Raw genomic sequence first — 15,362 nt, 5'->3', positions numbered from 1 at the left:
CAAAGATTCAGGCAGCGAGCAGATATTGAGAAATTACTGGAAAATTAGAGAGGACGTTTCTTCCTGTGGGAGAATCTCGAACTGGGGGTCATGTTAAAAAATAAGGGGTTGCTCATTTAAGGCAGAGATGAAGATAAATAATTTATCTGGGAGTCGTGGGTCTGTGGAATTTCCTCAAAAGGCAGTGGGTGCAGAATCTTTGAATTTTTTAAGGCAGAGGGAGATAGATTTTTGATTAGCAAGGAGGTGAAAGGTTATTAGGGTAGGTAGGGTTGAGATTACACTCAATCAGCAACACACCCAGGGGCCAAGTGGTCTGTTCCTGCTCCTAAATATTATGTTTGTATATTTGTATGTTAAAATCCAAATTTGGATACATGTAAAAATTAAATCTTATGAAAAATGCTATGAATGCATAAAGCAAATGACAGGTGTGTTGCAAGTCAGCAGCAAATGAAATGGTTGGCAAAATGACAAACAATGAGAATGAAGCACGAGCTGTTTATCACATTTTCTTGCTGTCTTTGCGTTTGACAGTTAGATCTACCGTATATTATTGACACGGTTAAACCTATATTATTGACAGTTAAACCTATATTATTGATGCAGTCAGACCTATAGTATTAACACAGTGAAATCTATATTATCGACACAGTTAAACCTATATTATTCATGTGCAGGTGCTGTTTCTTGAGGAGAATTATTTCATTTTACTTTATCAAAGTGTTTTTGCTACTGGCAAATATCATGGTGAACAACTGAAAAGTATCTGTGATCAAATGATTTGAACTGAAGTATTACTGATTTTTAGTTTACTTCATCTCACAAAGAATATCTTGTCTGGGCAATAGCAAAATGTTCTGATTTTTTTATGGGTGGCACAGTGGCTAGCTCTGTAGCCTCACAGTGCCAGGGACCCAGGTTCGATTCTGACCCTGGGTGACTGCGGAGTGTGCACATTCTCCTCCAGGTGCTCTGGTTTTAACAAATAGAAATAGAACAGTACAGCACAGAACAGGCCCGTCGGCCCTCAATGTTGTGCCGAGCAATGATCACCCCACTTAAACCCAAGTAACCCATTTCCCAACAATCCCCCCATTAACCTTACACTACGGGCAATTTAGCATGGCTAATCCACCTAACCCGCACATCTTTGGACTGTGGGAGGAAACCGGAGCACCCGGAGGAAACCCACGCACACACAGGGAGGACGTGCAGACTCCACACAGTGACCCAGCCGGGAATCGAACCTGGGACCCTGGAGCTGTGAAACATTGATGCTAACCACCATGCTACCGTGAGGCCCCCAAGTCCTTCCCACAGTTTCTTCCCACAGTCCAAGAACATGAAGGATAGGTGGATTAGTCATGCTAAGTTGCCCCAAGTGGCCAACGGTTAAGTGAAGTTGCAGGGATAGGGCAGGGGATTTGGTGTAGGTAGGGTACTCTTTCAGAGGGTCGGTGCAGACTTGATAGGCCAAATGGCCTCCTTCTGCACTGTAAAGATTCTATGATTCGAAATAACAAGAAGCATGGGTGTATAACACCTTTCTGCCCAACAGGCACATACATCATTAGACTAGCTTGAATGAAGGGGGAGGCTCATAAATGAAGAAATGAGTGCCAGTCCAATTTTTCATTTGTTTCTAATTTAGGAGAGAAATGTGTTATATTTTGCCAAGGTGCAACACACCAGTAACAATGATTGCATGCAGTCTACTGGTTTGTGTTGGCCATTAGAAGTTGCCCACTCAGCCCACCAATACATCTCATTGAATAGATGACTCTAATTCCTACAAATAATACAGAACAAAACCCCAATGAGCATTTGGACATACTCACCGGAATTAAAACATTACTTGGTATGGTTATGAAACACTGGTGTTTTGAATATGATAAATTGCCAATAGCTCTTTACAAGCTAAAAACAAATGTTGTGATCAAGCAGCCTGCAAGTTCAACAGGAAATTCCAGTTGATTCAGTTTATTAGCATGAAATGAATTATAATTTAAGTGCTTAAAACATTGTTTCCATTTAGATTTTTTGGTTTCCTTGCACTATAATTCGTGAGATATTTACTGATGTGTAATAAATTGCTTAGATGTGATTATTTATGTTTTATAGGACTGGGTGATTGTTAATATTGAAAGGCCACTTTAGTTTTGCGTTCATATCTTGACTTGTGTTCTATTTAACAATGGTTAAATGAGTTAACTATGGTTAAATAGCACACTGTGCTGATGCAAGAGTTTGCGAACCAACCCAAGGTTACACCAAGGCCAACTATACATTTGAGGGAAACAAGGAACTGCCTTGGTACAGTTACTTATAAATAATAATTATTTTTCAGAGCCTCTGGTGCAGTGCAGATCATAAAAATGCAAGCTGTAACTTGAATAGTCAGGTTTCAAACACAGCAAAAACCAAAGGTTGGGTTTCCTCGTCACGCACGCAGATGTCCCCAAGTATGGATGGCAGTTCCCCAGTGGATTTTAATGATCACAAATCATCTGCTGCAACTGAATATTGCCCGACTCATTTGCTTTCTGAGGCTTCTTGCACAGTACTTCCCATTACGTACCTGCTCTGCTGTCTCTTCATCAGTCAGAAACGTTTCAAGTGGAAGTCTCTAGCAGCTTAAAGTATCTACACATGCAGCGGTTTCCCCCCCCCCCCCCCAAGAAAAAAATGAAAATTATTGTAAATTGACAAACAAATGGGAAAGGGCAACGGTGGTGTAGGGGGAGGCAGAGATTGGTTGGGGCTTGAAAGGAAGTTATTTTTCTTCCTGCACGTTAGCTGCAGACATGGGCAAAGTAATGTACAGATGATGCCCCAAAACTGAATGCCCATCGACCTCGGGCGCAGCGACTTCGACACAGCGTAAAGCCGTTTAGAAGGAACACTGATGTACAAGTGGCGGTAGAAATCCAAAGATGCGATTGTCAAGCGCAAAACCACCACGAGACCCACTTGATGGCGGCTTAAACCAGTTTCGAGTTTCACCCATCTTACGTTTAGTTGGAGATTGGCAGCTTTCTGACAGGAAGTGTTATTATTTAAAAACAATAATTACGCAACTCTGATTCCAGGAAAGTGAAAAGGGGAATGTAATTATTCTGGGCACTTTGCAATCCGCCTTGAAATTCCCGATCAACAGTTTTAGAATAATTTGCCAAGCCGACAAACCCCACCGCGGTGTGCCGAGTGTGTGCGATCGACAGTTATGTTGCCGAATGCCAATCAAGCTCCGACAAAAACGTTCAACGATGCACGACTCTCTGCCCGCTTGAAATAGCAAGAATTTAATTTTCTTTCCGTTTTAATGCAAAGCCTATACACTAATAGACCAACTAATCTTCTACTTTATAACATTTTAGCATGTATTTAGAAAACACGAATTGGATAGAATGTTGACGCACGTTGTATGGATAGGGGGGGTCAGAAAAGTCTTGACAATTTACCTGAGATCTTTTCCCGGGCGCTAATATGAATATTTCAGTAGTTTGCATGGAGTGTGTTCCAACTCCACCTTCAGGACCCCGAGGAAAGAGCGGCCGTGCAGCCAAAAGGGGCAAATTCGACATAGTTTCCCACCCGTTGTTTAAATTAAAGGCTGCTAACTGGCACGGTAACGCGGTGTAGATTTTATTAATGCATCCTTTGAAGATTCGGTGGTTTATTTTCCCAACGTGCCCCTGTGCCTATCACTACGGACACATGGCCAGAGAGAAGGGGAACACATTGATGGAGTGGCGCGTGCAGAGTGAACCAGCAGAGGACGCTCGGCACTCCTCCACTGACTGACTCACCGAGTGTGTGTGTGTCTCGGTGACGTCGCGGGCTGGGGGGGTTCACTCCACTCGCTGTTGCAAAGTATTGATGTGGAGGGCAATGTATCGGCCAGGTTGAGGGAGCAACGAGCTGAAGTAGCGGGGGAGGGGGGGCGGAAAAACAAGCCCCACAAACAGCAGAAAGACGACTCCAACATTATGAATGCAACGCCCTTTGTGCTCTTGCTGTTGTTGTATGAAACTTGTGGCAGCGCAGCTGTGGAATTCTCCTCGGGTAAGTCTCGGTGTGTTCCACGGAACAGGAACTTTTCCACCAGGAGCCTCCTCAAGGTGTATGTGTGCCCCGCGCGCGCTCGCTCTCCCGGCCATTTACTTCTGTTTGAAATTAACTTCGAAACAACCAAAAACTATTCGTCGTTAGACAACTCAACGCTGATTTTGTTTCAAGCTTTCCTCCGCTCTGATAGTTTGTTTAAAGTGCCGGGGAGCGAAGCGCGGCGTGTTGAATGTTAGTTGGTCACAGCGTTTCACCGAGGAAGAGTTACAGTAACTGGCTTAGCTTCGAAGTTTGTTTTAAAATTCTCTTTTTCGTCTGAGGGAGCACTTGGTTTAGTGTCCAGGGCGATTTATTTCCACGTCTGTTTTCTTTTAACAGTGGATAAGTGTTTCGTGTGTTAGATTGGGTGGGGGTGGGGGTGTGGAGAGAGCCGCCAGTAGTTTTGGGAAAGGTGACGGGGGCCGTAACTCGGGGCTTTGACTCGAGTTTCAGGTCGAGCGGGTTCGCCCTTGGGAGTCCCGTCAGTTTTTAAAAAAAACTGGTCTCGTTATGTCTCCACGTTGCAGCATATACACAGATTTCATACCTATCCACTCGTCTCACTAAGAAATAACACCATTTAGAGTTCAGCAGGACAGAAAGCAATTGGCTATACTTTCGAATCTAGCTGCAATGAATCGGACCGTAATTTAGCTGATTTTGCAACATAGGTCAGCATTGGAAACACTATACTTAAACGAGGCGTCTTTAAGGACAATAGGTGAGTCCCAGTGGTGTGGAATCTAAAATGGAGTACCTTTAGCAATGGAAAAGTACAGACAAGCTCTCCTTGATTTCCTGGTAATTTTACACCCAGAGAAAGTTGCTATCTTTCGCTCCAATAATACAGAGCTTTCATTGTAATCCTACAGTTAGTGGGAAAGGCGCTTCCATCTCCTAGTTCACTCACGCCGTCTAAACTTGCGCTTCCTAAATCCGGCTCCTAACGATCAGCTTCTTCGTGAAGGGAATAGGTGGAGGGAGTTGGAAGCTCAGAAGACCTGTGTTTGGAGTACACTTTAATTTTTTTTCACTCTATTCAGTGATTATTGAAACCCCTCCATGCTACTGAGTGGGTTAATTGACGTTACAGTGTGCGTAATGCCATTTATTTTTCTGTTAAACGTGTCTATTCTATAGAGAGGTTGTTGGATACCCGAACAAAAAAAGTAACAACCACTTCAGGCAAAATGGCTGCAAAACTGGATTTAAAGTAAATTAAATTAAATACCCCAACCTGCATAACTATCAAGGATATTGGCCAGATAACTGACAAACTTGCAGTATGTTGCAGTTCTACACAATAGGCATTTTCATTTGTGAAGTGATGTCTTGTGCTTTATATTGTCATTCGGAAATGCTTTCATATCACAAACAATTATTGTGAATGATTCATTTGCAGTAACCATTAGACCACAATGTTTGCAATTGAACAGGGTATACGGAAGAGTGAAAGTTCCATATAATTTATATATGCATATCATTCTTTAAATATAGTTTCAGTAGGGGAATCAAAATTGCTTGATGCGTGGCCCCCAAGTGATCTATTATACCCTCAAACATTTATGTTAGATGGAGGATTTTTATCCGGTGTGACAGATTCAGTGACAATTGAGCATGAATGGTATACAATGTAAGAAATGTGCAAGTTTCATTGTTTGCTTCCTTAACAATGTTGTCAAATTATGTTTGTTTTGTTAACAATGAATGAGATACACAAATATTTTAATTATAGCTGATTATAGAATGTAAACATTCAGTAGGTTGAGTATTTTTTCCCTAGAATTGCCTGTCTCAGTGGCACCTGGAGGGGTATCAGTTCTTTGATTTTACAGCCTGTAGTAATATTTCACTATATGTGAAAACATTGGTACCATGTGGCGTACATTCCATAAAAGCTGGTGCATTACAGAATGCTCGTGGTCGTTTCATTCAGGAGAATGTACTTTGATGTTCAAGTATTGTTCTCCTGCTAAATTAAAAAAAAAAAAACAATTTTAGTTTGGGTTCAATTTTTGGAATGGACAGATGAGGAAGGAGTCGTAGAATTTACAGTGCTGAAGGAGGCCATTTGCCCGATCGCGTCTGCATCAGCCCTTGGAAAGAGCACCCTACTTAAGCCCACCCCACCCTATCCCCATAACTCAGTAACCCCACTGGTTTCTTTCATTGAATTCCTGGCAATTCTATATGTTGAGCAACTGACCATCTGTGCACACATGCATGGTTTGCCATGTATGTGCAGGAATTTAGTTCTTTGCATGTGTGGTGAAAGGCAGAGGAGGGAGAGGCTGGATGGCAGAGGCCATGCACATAGGAATGTGAGGCCCGGGAGTGAAACCCAAGCCCCTTTTTTTTTGTAAAAGTGTAGTGACTGCTATCTAATTAATGACTCCAACTCCGGGGTGGGCTTTGGCAAACTCTGATTTCTGCAAGATTTGTTGAAGTTGATATGCTTTACATGCCAGTGGATGAGGGATCAACACATTTGGCATTTACATTCATAATCTAAATGACTGAAGTGGACTGAAAATACGGCAACTGACCCTGGTTACAAAATGTACTTTTTCAGGCTCCTGTGGCGATAGTTGGCTGAGACAATAAATGACTTTGATTCAAAATGTGCGGAGAAATTGCAGATTTTATCCCTCATCTCTGTTTAGTTGATTGAAGGAAAATGACTCTTGGAAAGATGGCCAGAATGGAACCTTGGAAGCTGTGGAAGGGGATGGGGAGGTGCATAATGTGGATGTTGCAGGGGATTCAATAGTTAGTGAAACTGATAGCATTATTGATGAGCAGGAACCACAGTTCCGATGTATGTTTTCTACCTGGTACCTGACTTTGGATTGGATTTGTTTATTCATAGAATTATCATAGGATTTACAGTGCAGAAGGAGGCCATTCAGCCCATCGAGTCTGCACCGGCTCTTGGTAAGAGCACCCTACCCAAGGTCAACACCTCCACCCTATCCCCATAACCCAGTAACCCCACCCAACACGAAGGGCAATTTTGCACACTAATTTTATCATGGCCAATCCACCTAACCTGCACATCTTTGGACTGTGGGAGGAACCCCGGAGGAAACCCACGCACACACTGGGAGGATGTGCAGACTCCGCACAGACAGCGACCCACGCCAGAATCGAACCTGAGACTCTGGAGCTGAGAAGCAATTGTGCTATCCACAATGCTACCGTGCTGCCCTATTGTCATGTGTACAGTGAAAAAAGTATTTTTCTGCGAACAGCTCAAACAGATCATTTAGTACATGAAAATAAAATAAAAAGAAAATATATAATTGGGCAACACAAGGTACACAATGCAAATATGTAGACACTGGCATTGGGTGAAGTATACAGGAATATAGTATTAATCAGATCAGCCCATAAGAGGGTCGGTTAGGAGCCTGATCACAGCGGGGAAGAAGCTCTTTTTGAATCTGTTTTTGCGTGTTCTCAGATTTTTGCACCAACACTGAGACAAGGAGCAGCTGTACTGTTTAGACAGACTCCACCTGAATCAGGCTAAGGCCACAAATTGAGTGAAAAGAAAACTAGGACAATCATGAGGTTTTCAGCAAGTAGATTGGGTGGGGGCAGATTCGGGTGGAAAAGGTGGCATAAATAACAGATCTAAAACAAACTTTTAAATAAAAACAGCAAAGTAATAGTTATAAATTGCACTTTAGGCACTATTAGTAAAAGAACAAAACAAGAGCTGGGAAATTGGGAATGCTCCATCAGGGCCTCATGGCCCCAGATCTCAACAGCCTTGGTGGAAACATGGACAAAAGAGCAACATTTGAGATGGGAATGACTGCTCTTGACTTCAAGGCAGCATTTTACTAAGTGTGGGTTCAAAATTGAAGTCACCTGGGAATTGGAACAACTCTCCAATTGGTTGGAGTCGTGCCTATCACAAAGAAAGATGGTTGTGGTCATCTCGATTTCAGGACATCACTGCAGCAGTTCATAAGATACAGGAGCAGAATTGGGCCATTTCGCCCATTGAGTCTGCTCCGCCATTCAATTATGGCTGATCGTTTCCTGGCCATAACTCCACCATCCTGTCCATTGTCCATAACCCTTCAACCTGTTACCAATTAAAAATCTGTCTTGACTCCTCAAATTTACTCACTGTCCCAGTGTCCACCACTCTTTGGGGTAGCAAATTCCACAGATTCACAACCCTTCGGGAGTAGTTTCTCCTCAATTCTGTTTTAAATTTGCTACCTCTTATCCTGAGAACATAGAATTTACAGTGCCCTCTTGTGTGCCCACAAGAGGAAGCATCTGCTTCACGTCAATTTTATCGGTACATTTTTATCATCTTGCGTACCTCAGTTTGATCTCCCCTCTTTCTTCTAAACTCTAGAGAGTATAGGCCTAAATTGTTCAATCTCTCTCCATACAACAAACCCCTCATCTCTGTAATCAACCTAGTGCTGCCCTTTTTGATATTCTACGCTGGTTTTCTTTCGTAATTTATCTAGGCTCTTTTTATTACTTTTTTAGTATCCCTTTGTTTATGTTTGAAAGTTTCCCAATCTTCCAGCCTGCCACTGGCCTTTGCAATATGATATACCTTAGCTAATGTCTTCACATTGTCCTTGATCTCCTTGTTTAGCCATGGATGTTTTTTACCCCTCATCCCATTTTTCTTCCTCACTGGGATATATTTTAGTTGTGAGTAATCGAGCATCTCCTTACACAACTGCCACTGCTCGTGAGCTGCCCACTCTTGCTAAATCTGTCGTCTTGTTTGTTTAATTCTGGAGCGCAAGTGTGGCACTCCACTTCCTTGCCCCCAAACAGAATTTTGAATTGAACCATACTATCGTCACTACTCCGTGGAGGATCCTGAACTATCAAGTTATTAATGAATCCCTCCTTGTAGCACAATACCAAATCCAGAGTAGCCAACTTCCTGGTTGGTTCAGCAACATACTGTTCCAGGAAACAATCTCTAATACATACAATGAACTTGCCAATTTGATTCTTCCAGTCCATGTACTTATTAAAATCACCCATGATTTTGCCATCCCTTTCTTACAGCACCCGGTATTTCCTGGTTTATACTGTGCCCCATTGCAGAACTACTGTGTGGGAAGCTATAGATTATCCAACACAGGACTTTTTCCCTTTGCCATTTCTTATTTCTACCCAGAGTGATCCCACATCTTGATCTCCAGTACTTATGTCATTTCTCACTCCAGCACTGATCCCTTTCCTCATCAGCAGGATTACTCCACCTCCTTCCCCTTTTATCTTTCCGAAATACAGCTCTTCACGGTAATGTCCAGGTCTTACCATCTTTAGCTGCTTCATTATTGGCCTTCCCTTCACAAGGCCAGAAGTGATGATTGCTCTATGTCTTTTGATCCCCTTCGTTGATGCCTCATCGGATTGAGGACCTGTGTTTGATCCCGGATCCGGGTCACTGCCGTGGGGAGTTTGTACATTCTCCCTGTATCTGCATGGGTCTTATCCCCACAACCCAAAGATGTGCAGTAGATGGATTGGCCACGCTAAATTGCCCCTTAATTGGGGAAAATTGAATTGGGTACCCCTAAATCTTTTGATCCCTTTCGCTCCAAGTGCTATATCTTATTTTAAAATTAATTTTAGAGTACCCAATTCATTTTTTCAAATTAAGGGGTAATTGTGCGTGGCCAATCCACCTAACCTGCACATTTTTGGGTTGTGGGGGTGAGACCCACGCAGACAAGGGGAGAATGTGCAAACTCCAAACGGACAGTGACCCAAGGCCGGGATCGAACCCGGGTCCTCAACGTCCGTGAGGCAGCATTGTGCCACCGTGCTGCCCCGTCAAGTGTTGTATCTAACTGCCTTTATAAAACCTACAATGCTTTGACCGTAGCTACTTTCTGTGGAAATGAATTCCCCAGACTCACCACTTTCAGGGTGATGGAATTTCTCCTTATCTCTGTCCTAAAAGGTCTACCCTGTATCCTCAGACAATGACTCCTGGTTTTGGATACCCCCATCATCTAGATTATCCTTCTAGCATCTACCCTGTCTACTAGTCCTGTTAGCATTTTACAGATTTGTATGAGATTCCGCTACCCCCGCCCTACTGAATTCCAGGGAATTCAATCCAAACCGATTCAACCTCTCCTTGTGCGTCAGTCCTGCCATCCCAGGACCTTTATTGCACTCCCTCTAGAGCAAGAACATCCTTCCTCAGATAAGGAGACCAAAACTGCACAGTATTCCATGCGTGGCCTCACCAAGGCCCTGTATAATTGCAGCAAGACAGCCCTGCTCATGTACTCTAATCCTCTCGTAATAATTTATTACGGGCCAGGGTTTAGAGAACCCCAAAGTGTATCATGGAGTTCATCTGACCCATAACCTTCAATTGATTTTGGTTATGGAGAGCACAAGGGCCCACTCCACAGTATGGTACAACAGAGCTCGAAAGTACTTTTAAAACAAAACAATGTTTATTATATGAATCCCATTTTATAAACACACAGTAAACATCTTGGCAACTATCAACTCCAATACTTCCCCCAAATAATACAATACTCAGTAAGTAACCTGTAATCTTTCCTGGCAACATCCATAAGACAAATACCCTCTTTAACACAGACACCAGGTTTAAATTCTCTACTGAGAGCAGTTATCACTTTTAAATTAGCAAGTGATTTGAAGACATTCTTTTCGTACAGAGAGAGATCATAATTACACCTTGTTTGGCTGGATGCAGCTCCAACTCTGAAAACAAAACTAAACACACACACACACTGTAGCTGCCAGCTCAAAAACAAAAGTAAAAACAGAAAGACAGCCCAGCTCCATCCACACACTGACATCACTACAGCTATTTGATAAACACCCATTTCTTAAAGGTGGTACTCGCATGACGGAAAGCCAGCAGACCATTTGCTGTCTTCACCGCCTGCTGTACCTGCATATTTAGCTTCAGCGACTGTTGTATGGGGATACCAGGTCTCGTTGCACATTTCTCTCTTCTAATTTGTGGTTATTCACATTAACCTGCCTTTCCGTTTCTGCTACCGTCATTGAATTCACTATTAATATGCTGGGGGGTTAACATTGAACTGGAGCAGCCATATAAATCATGTGGTTACAAGAGCAGGTCAGAGGCTGGGCATTCTGCAAACAACATTCCTCCTAACTCCAAAGCCTGTCCATCATCGGCACAAGCCAGGAATATGATGGAAGAATCTCCACTTGTCTGCATAAATGAAGCTCGAACAATACTAAAGGTGTTTGACCGCATCCAAGACAAGACAGCACATTTACTTGGTGCCACAGGCATCACCTTAACAATTCATTCCCTCCAACACTTGCCCGCAGTGGCAGCATCTACAAAATGCACTGCACAAACTCCGCAAACTTCCTTCACCAACACCTTCCAAATCTTTTTTTAGAAATAAATTTAGTGTACCAAATTCATTTTTTCCGATTTAAGGGGCAATTTAGAATTGCCAATCCACCTACCCCGTACAGCGTTGGGTTCTGGGGGTGAAACCCACGCGGACATGGGGAGAATGTGCAAACTCCACATGGACAGTGACCCAGGGCCGGGATTCGAGCCCGGGTCCTCAGCGCTGCAGTCCCAGTGCTAACCACTGTGCCACATGCCGCCCACCCCTTCCAAACCTAAAAGGATAACGACAGCAGACGTATGAGAACACCGCCATCTGCAAGTTCCCTAAACCCCACACCATCCTGACCTGGAAAAATATAGGCATTTCTTTACCTTCCTAACAGCACTGTGGGTCAGGCTGGGGCTATGAGCGGGGTTTCAGGTGTGGCCATAGCATCAGGGAGGGCATGGACCGCATTGCGAGGAGGCACAGGATCTGACAGGGGCCAACAATGCGAGAGAGGGGATGTGGTAGGCGGAGGGGTCACAATGTGGGGGAATGAGGTCAGGCAGGGGTCAAAATGCGAGGGAGAGGCAGGGTCAGCCGGGGGTCATAATGCGAGGGGGGTTGGGGGGAAATAACATGGGAGGGGTCAGGTTTGGAGTCGCAATGCAAGGTGAGGGGATCGGGCGGGGGGAGCATGATGGGAGGGGTTATATTGGGAGGGAGTGTGTTGAGCAAATGAGGTGGGTGTTCAGGTGGGGGCCGCAATGGGAAGGGTTCGGAGGGGACAGAGACTGTCTGGCTTGGGGATGCCAAGATACGAGGGGTTAGGCGGCGGGTTAACAATAGGGGTCTGAGGGCTCAGACAGGGGGTCACAATGAGGGGGGCTAGGCAGGGGTTCACAATGCAGTGGGGGCAGAGCATCAAGCAGGAGTGTCACTTTGCGAGGGAATGTTGACATTTCAGGTGGGATGGGGAAACCATGCGAGAGGCAAGGCTGGAATAACAGAAGGGGAGTAGCTTCAGGCAGGGGTCACAAGGTGGGGGGGGGGGGTCTGGTGGGGCGGTGGTGCAGTTCAGGTGGAGGGCCACAACGCAAAGCAGGGTTCAGGCTGCAGGGGACCATTATGCGAGGGGGTGGCAGTGGGGCCACATTGCAAGGTTGGAGTCGGGCTTGTTGGGGGGGGGGGGGGTGCAGAGGCATACACTGTTCAGGAGGGGGCCACAACGCAAAGCAGGCTTCAGATGGCAGGGGACCACTGCGCAAGGGGGGGGGAGAGATGCAGTTGTGCAGTGGGGCCACAATGCGAGGGTGGAGGATTGTGCAGTTTGGCAACAATGCGAGGGGTGGGGGGGGGGGGGGGGGAGGTGAACAGGCAGGTGGTGGTCAGAACATGAGGGAGTGGGAAGTTCAGGCTGGGGCCACAATGCAAGGGGGGGGGCTCGAGAGTTGTGGGCCACACTGCGAGGTGGGGGTCGGTCAGTGGACCACAGGTCTCTGGGAGGGGAGGTGTTTAGGTTAGAAAATAGGCCAATTTCTTGTGTGTTCAGGATGCTTTTCTGCAACAATGTGTTCTGTCACCAACAAGGAGGCAAGCTATATTAGATATAATGAGCCAGATTTCTTTAACAATGTAATAATGCATGAACCTTTTATCTAACTGATCATAATATGATTTAGTTCATTGTGGCCTTTGAAAGGTAGAAACATGAAACAGCTGCTGAGATTTTAGATTTAGACAAGGTTAATTTTGACATGAGACTGAAACTCAAGAAGAAACTGCAAATATGTTGATGGATGAAATTACATCATCAGGAGGTGTTCAAGAGAGAACTTACTGTGATACAGAACCAGTTTCTACTCCTATGGGGTGAGAGCTCTAGCCCAAAAAAAGCCATGGGTGATGAGATAAGACTGCTTAAAAGTCAAAGAAAGGAGGGGATGTGGGCAGGTAGGCCAACATTTCTTGCTCATCCCTAATTACCCTTGGGAAGCTGGTGGTGAGCTGCCTTCTTGACGGCTGTGGTCCCTGAGGTGTAGGTATACCCGCTTTGGTCCCTGAGGTGTAGGTATATCCGCTTTGGTCCCTGAGGTGTAGATATACCCACAGTGCTGTTAGGGATGGAGTTTGATCCAACAACAGTGAAGGAACAGCGATATGTTTCCAGGTCAGGGTAGTGAGTGACTTGATAGGGAACTTCCAGGTCGTGGCATCTCCATGTGCCTGCTGCCCTGCTCTTCCAGGTGATAGCTGTTGTAGATTTGTAAAGTGCTGTTGAAAGGAACCCTCGTGAGTTCCCACAGTGCATCTTATAGATGGTGCACACTGCTGGTACTGTTCATCGGTGGTGGAGAGGTTAAATGTTTGTGGAAGGGGTAGCAATCAAGCTGGCTACTTTATTCTGGAGGGGGTCGAGCTTCTTGAGCATTGTTGGAGCTGCACTCATACAGGCAAATGCCTTGTAGATGGTAGACAGGCTTTGGGGAATCGGGTGTAGTTCACTCACCACAGGATTCCTAGTCTCTGACCTGCATTGTATTTATATGGCTAGTCTGGATCAGTTTCTGGGCAATTATAACCCCAGGGTGTTGATATGTCAGCAATGGTAATGCCATTGGATGTCAAGATGGGATGGTTCGATTCTCTCTTGTTGGAGATGATTATTGTCTGGTTCTGGTGCAGTGCGAATGTTACTTGCCATTTCTCGGCTCAAGCCTGAATATTGTCCAGATATTACTGCATTTTGACATTAACTGCTTCAGTATTTGAGGAATCAGGAATGGTGCTGAACTTTGTACAATCATCAGTGAAAATCCCCACTTCTGATCGTATAATGGAAGGAAAGTAATTGATGAAGCAGCTGAGGAGACTACTCTGAGAAACTCTTGCAGTGATGCCCCAGAACTGAGATTATTGACCCCAACAAGTACAGCCATCTTCCTTTGTACTACGTGTGACTCCAGTGGAGGATTTTACCCCTGATTCCCATTGACTCCTTGATGCCATACGCGATCAAATGCTGCCTTGAAGTCAAGGGCAGTCACTCTCACCTCACCTCTGGAGTTCATATCTTTTGTCCATGTTTGCAAGAAGGCTATATGAGGTCAGAAGCTAAATGGTGCTGGCATAACCCAAACTGAGCGTCGGTGAGCAGGATATTCTGAAGCCATTGAAACATGATAGCACTGTTGACCCCTTCATCATTTACTGATTGGGCCGGTAATTGGCTGTGTCGCATTTGTATTTTTTTGTGTACACGGCATACCTTGGCAATATTCCACATTACTGGGTAGATGCCAGTGTTGTAACTGTACTGGAACAGCTTGGCTAGGGGTGTAGCAAATTCTGGAGCACCAGTCTTCAGTGCTATTGTCAGAACTATACCCGTTGCAGTATCCAGTGCCTTCAGTTATTTTTTGATTTAACATTGTGATTCAACTTGGCAGAAAACCTACATCTGTGATGTGGGGACCTCTGGAGGAAGCAGAGATGGATTATCCACTCGGCTACAGCTGAAGACAAATGCTTCAGTCTTATCTTTTGCACTGAAATGCTGGAGTCCCCTATCATTGGAGATGGGGACATTTGCGGAGCCACTGCTGTCCCCAGTGAGTTGTTTAATTGTCCACCACCTTTTTCAACTGGATGTAGCAGGACTGCAGAGCTTATATCTGATCCTTGCATTTGGAATTGCTTAACCCTGTCTGTCACTTGCTGTTTTATGTTCTTTGGCATTCCAGTGGCCCTGTGTTGTAGCTTCACCAGGTCGATACCTCCTTTTTAGATATTCCTGGTGCTCCTCCAAGCATGCGTTTTGCACTCTTCATTGAAGCAGGTTTGTATCCCTGTCTTGGTGGTAATGGTAGAGTAAGGGATATGCTG

General features: G+C 44.6%; 1 protein-coding gene across 8 annotated transcripts in view; it reads left to right on the top strand.

Annotated features, from left to right (window-relative positions):
* The first annotated feature begins 3,819 nt into the window (after window positions 1-3,819).
* ptprk (protein tyrosine phosphatase receptor type K) overlaps window positions 3,820-15,362 on the top strand; it is a 740,572-nt gene continuing 729,029 nt past the window's right edge. For 6 of the 8 annotated variants that reach the window (XM_038799792.1, XM_038799788.1, XM_038799790.1 and 3 more), the window contains exon 1: window positions 3,821-4,068. In XM_038799792.1, the coding sequence (XP_038655720.1) occupies window positions 3,993-4,068 (76 nt within the window). In that variant the 5' untranslated portion in view covers window positions 3,821-3,992. Of the gene's footprint in view, window positions 4,069-15,362 lie in introns of all 8 variants that reach the window. The other 2 variants (XM_038799793.1, XM_038799791.1) reach the window with 1 other exon arrangement.

The sequence above is a fragment of the Scyliorhinus canicula genome, chromosome 6 (assembly GCF_902713615.1).
Source record: "Scyliorhinus canicula chromosome 6, sScyCan1.1, whole genome shotgun sequence".
Lineage (NCBI taxonomy): Eukaryota > Metazoa > Chordata > Chondrichthyes > Carcharhiniformes > Scyliorhinidae > Scyliorhinus > Scyliorhinus canicula.
Note: the sequence above shows the minus strand (reverse complement) of the source record. Positions and strands in the feature narration are given on the sequence as shown.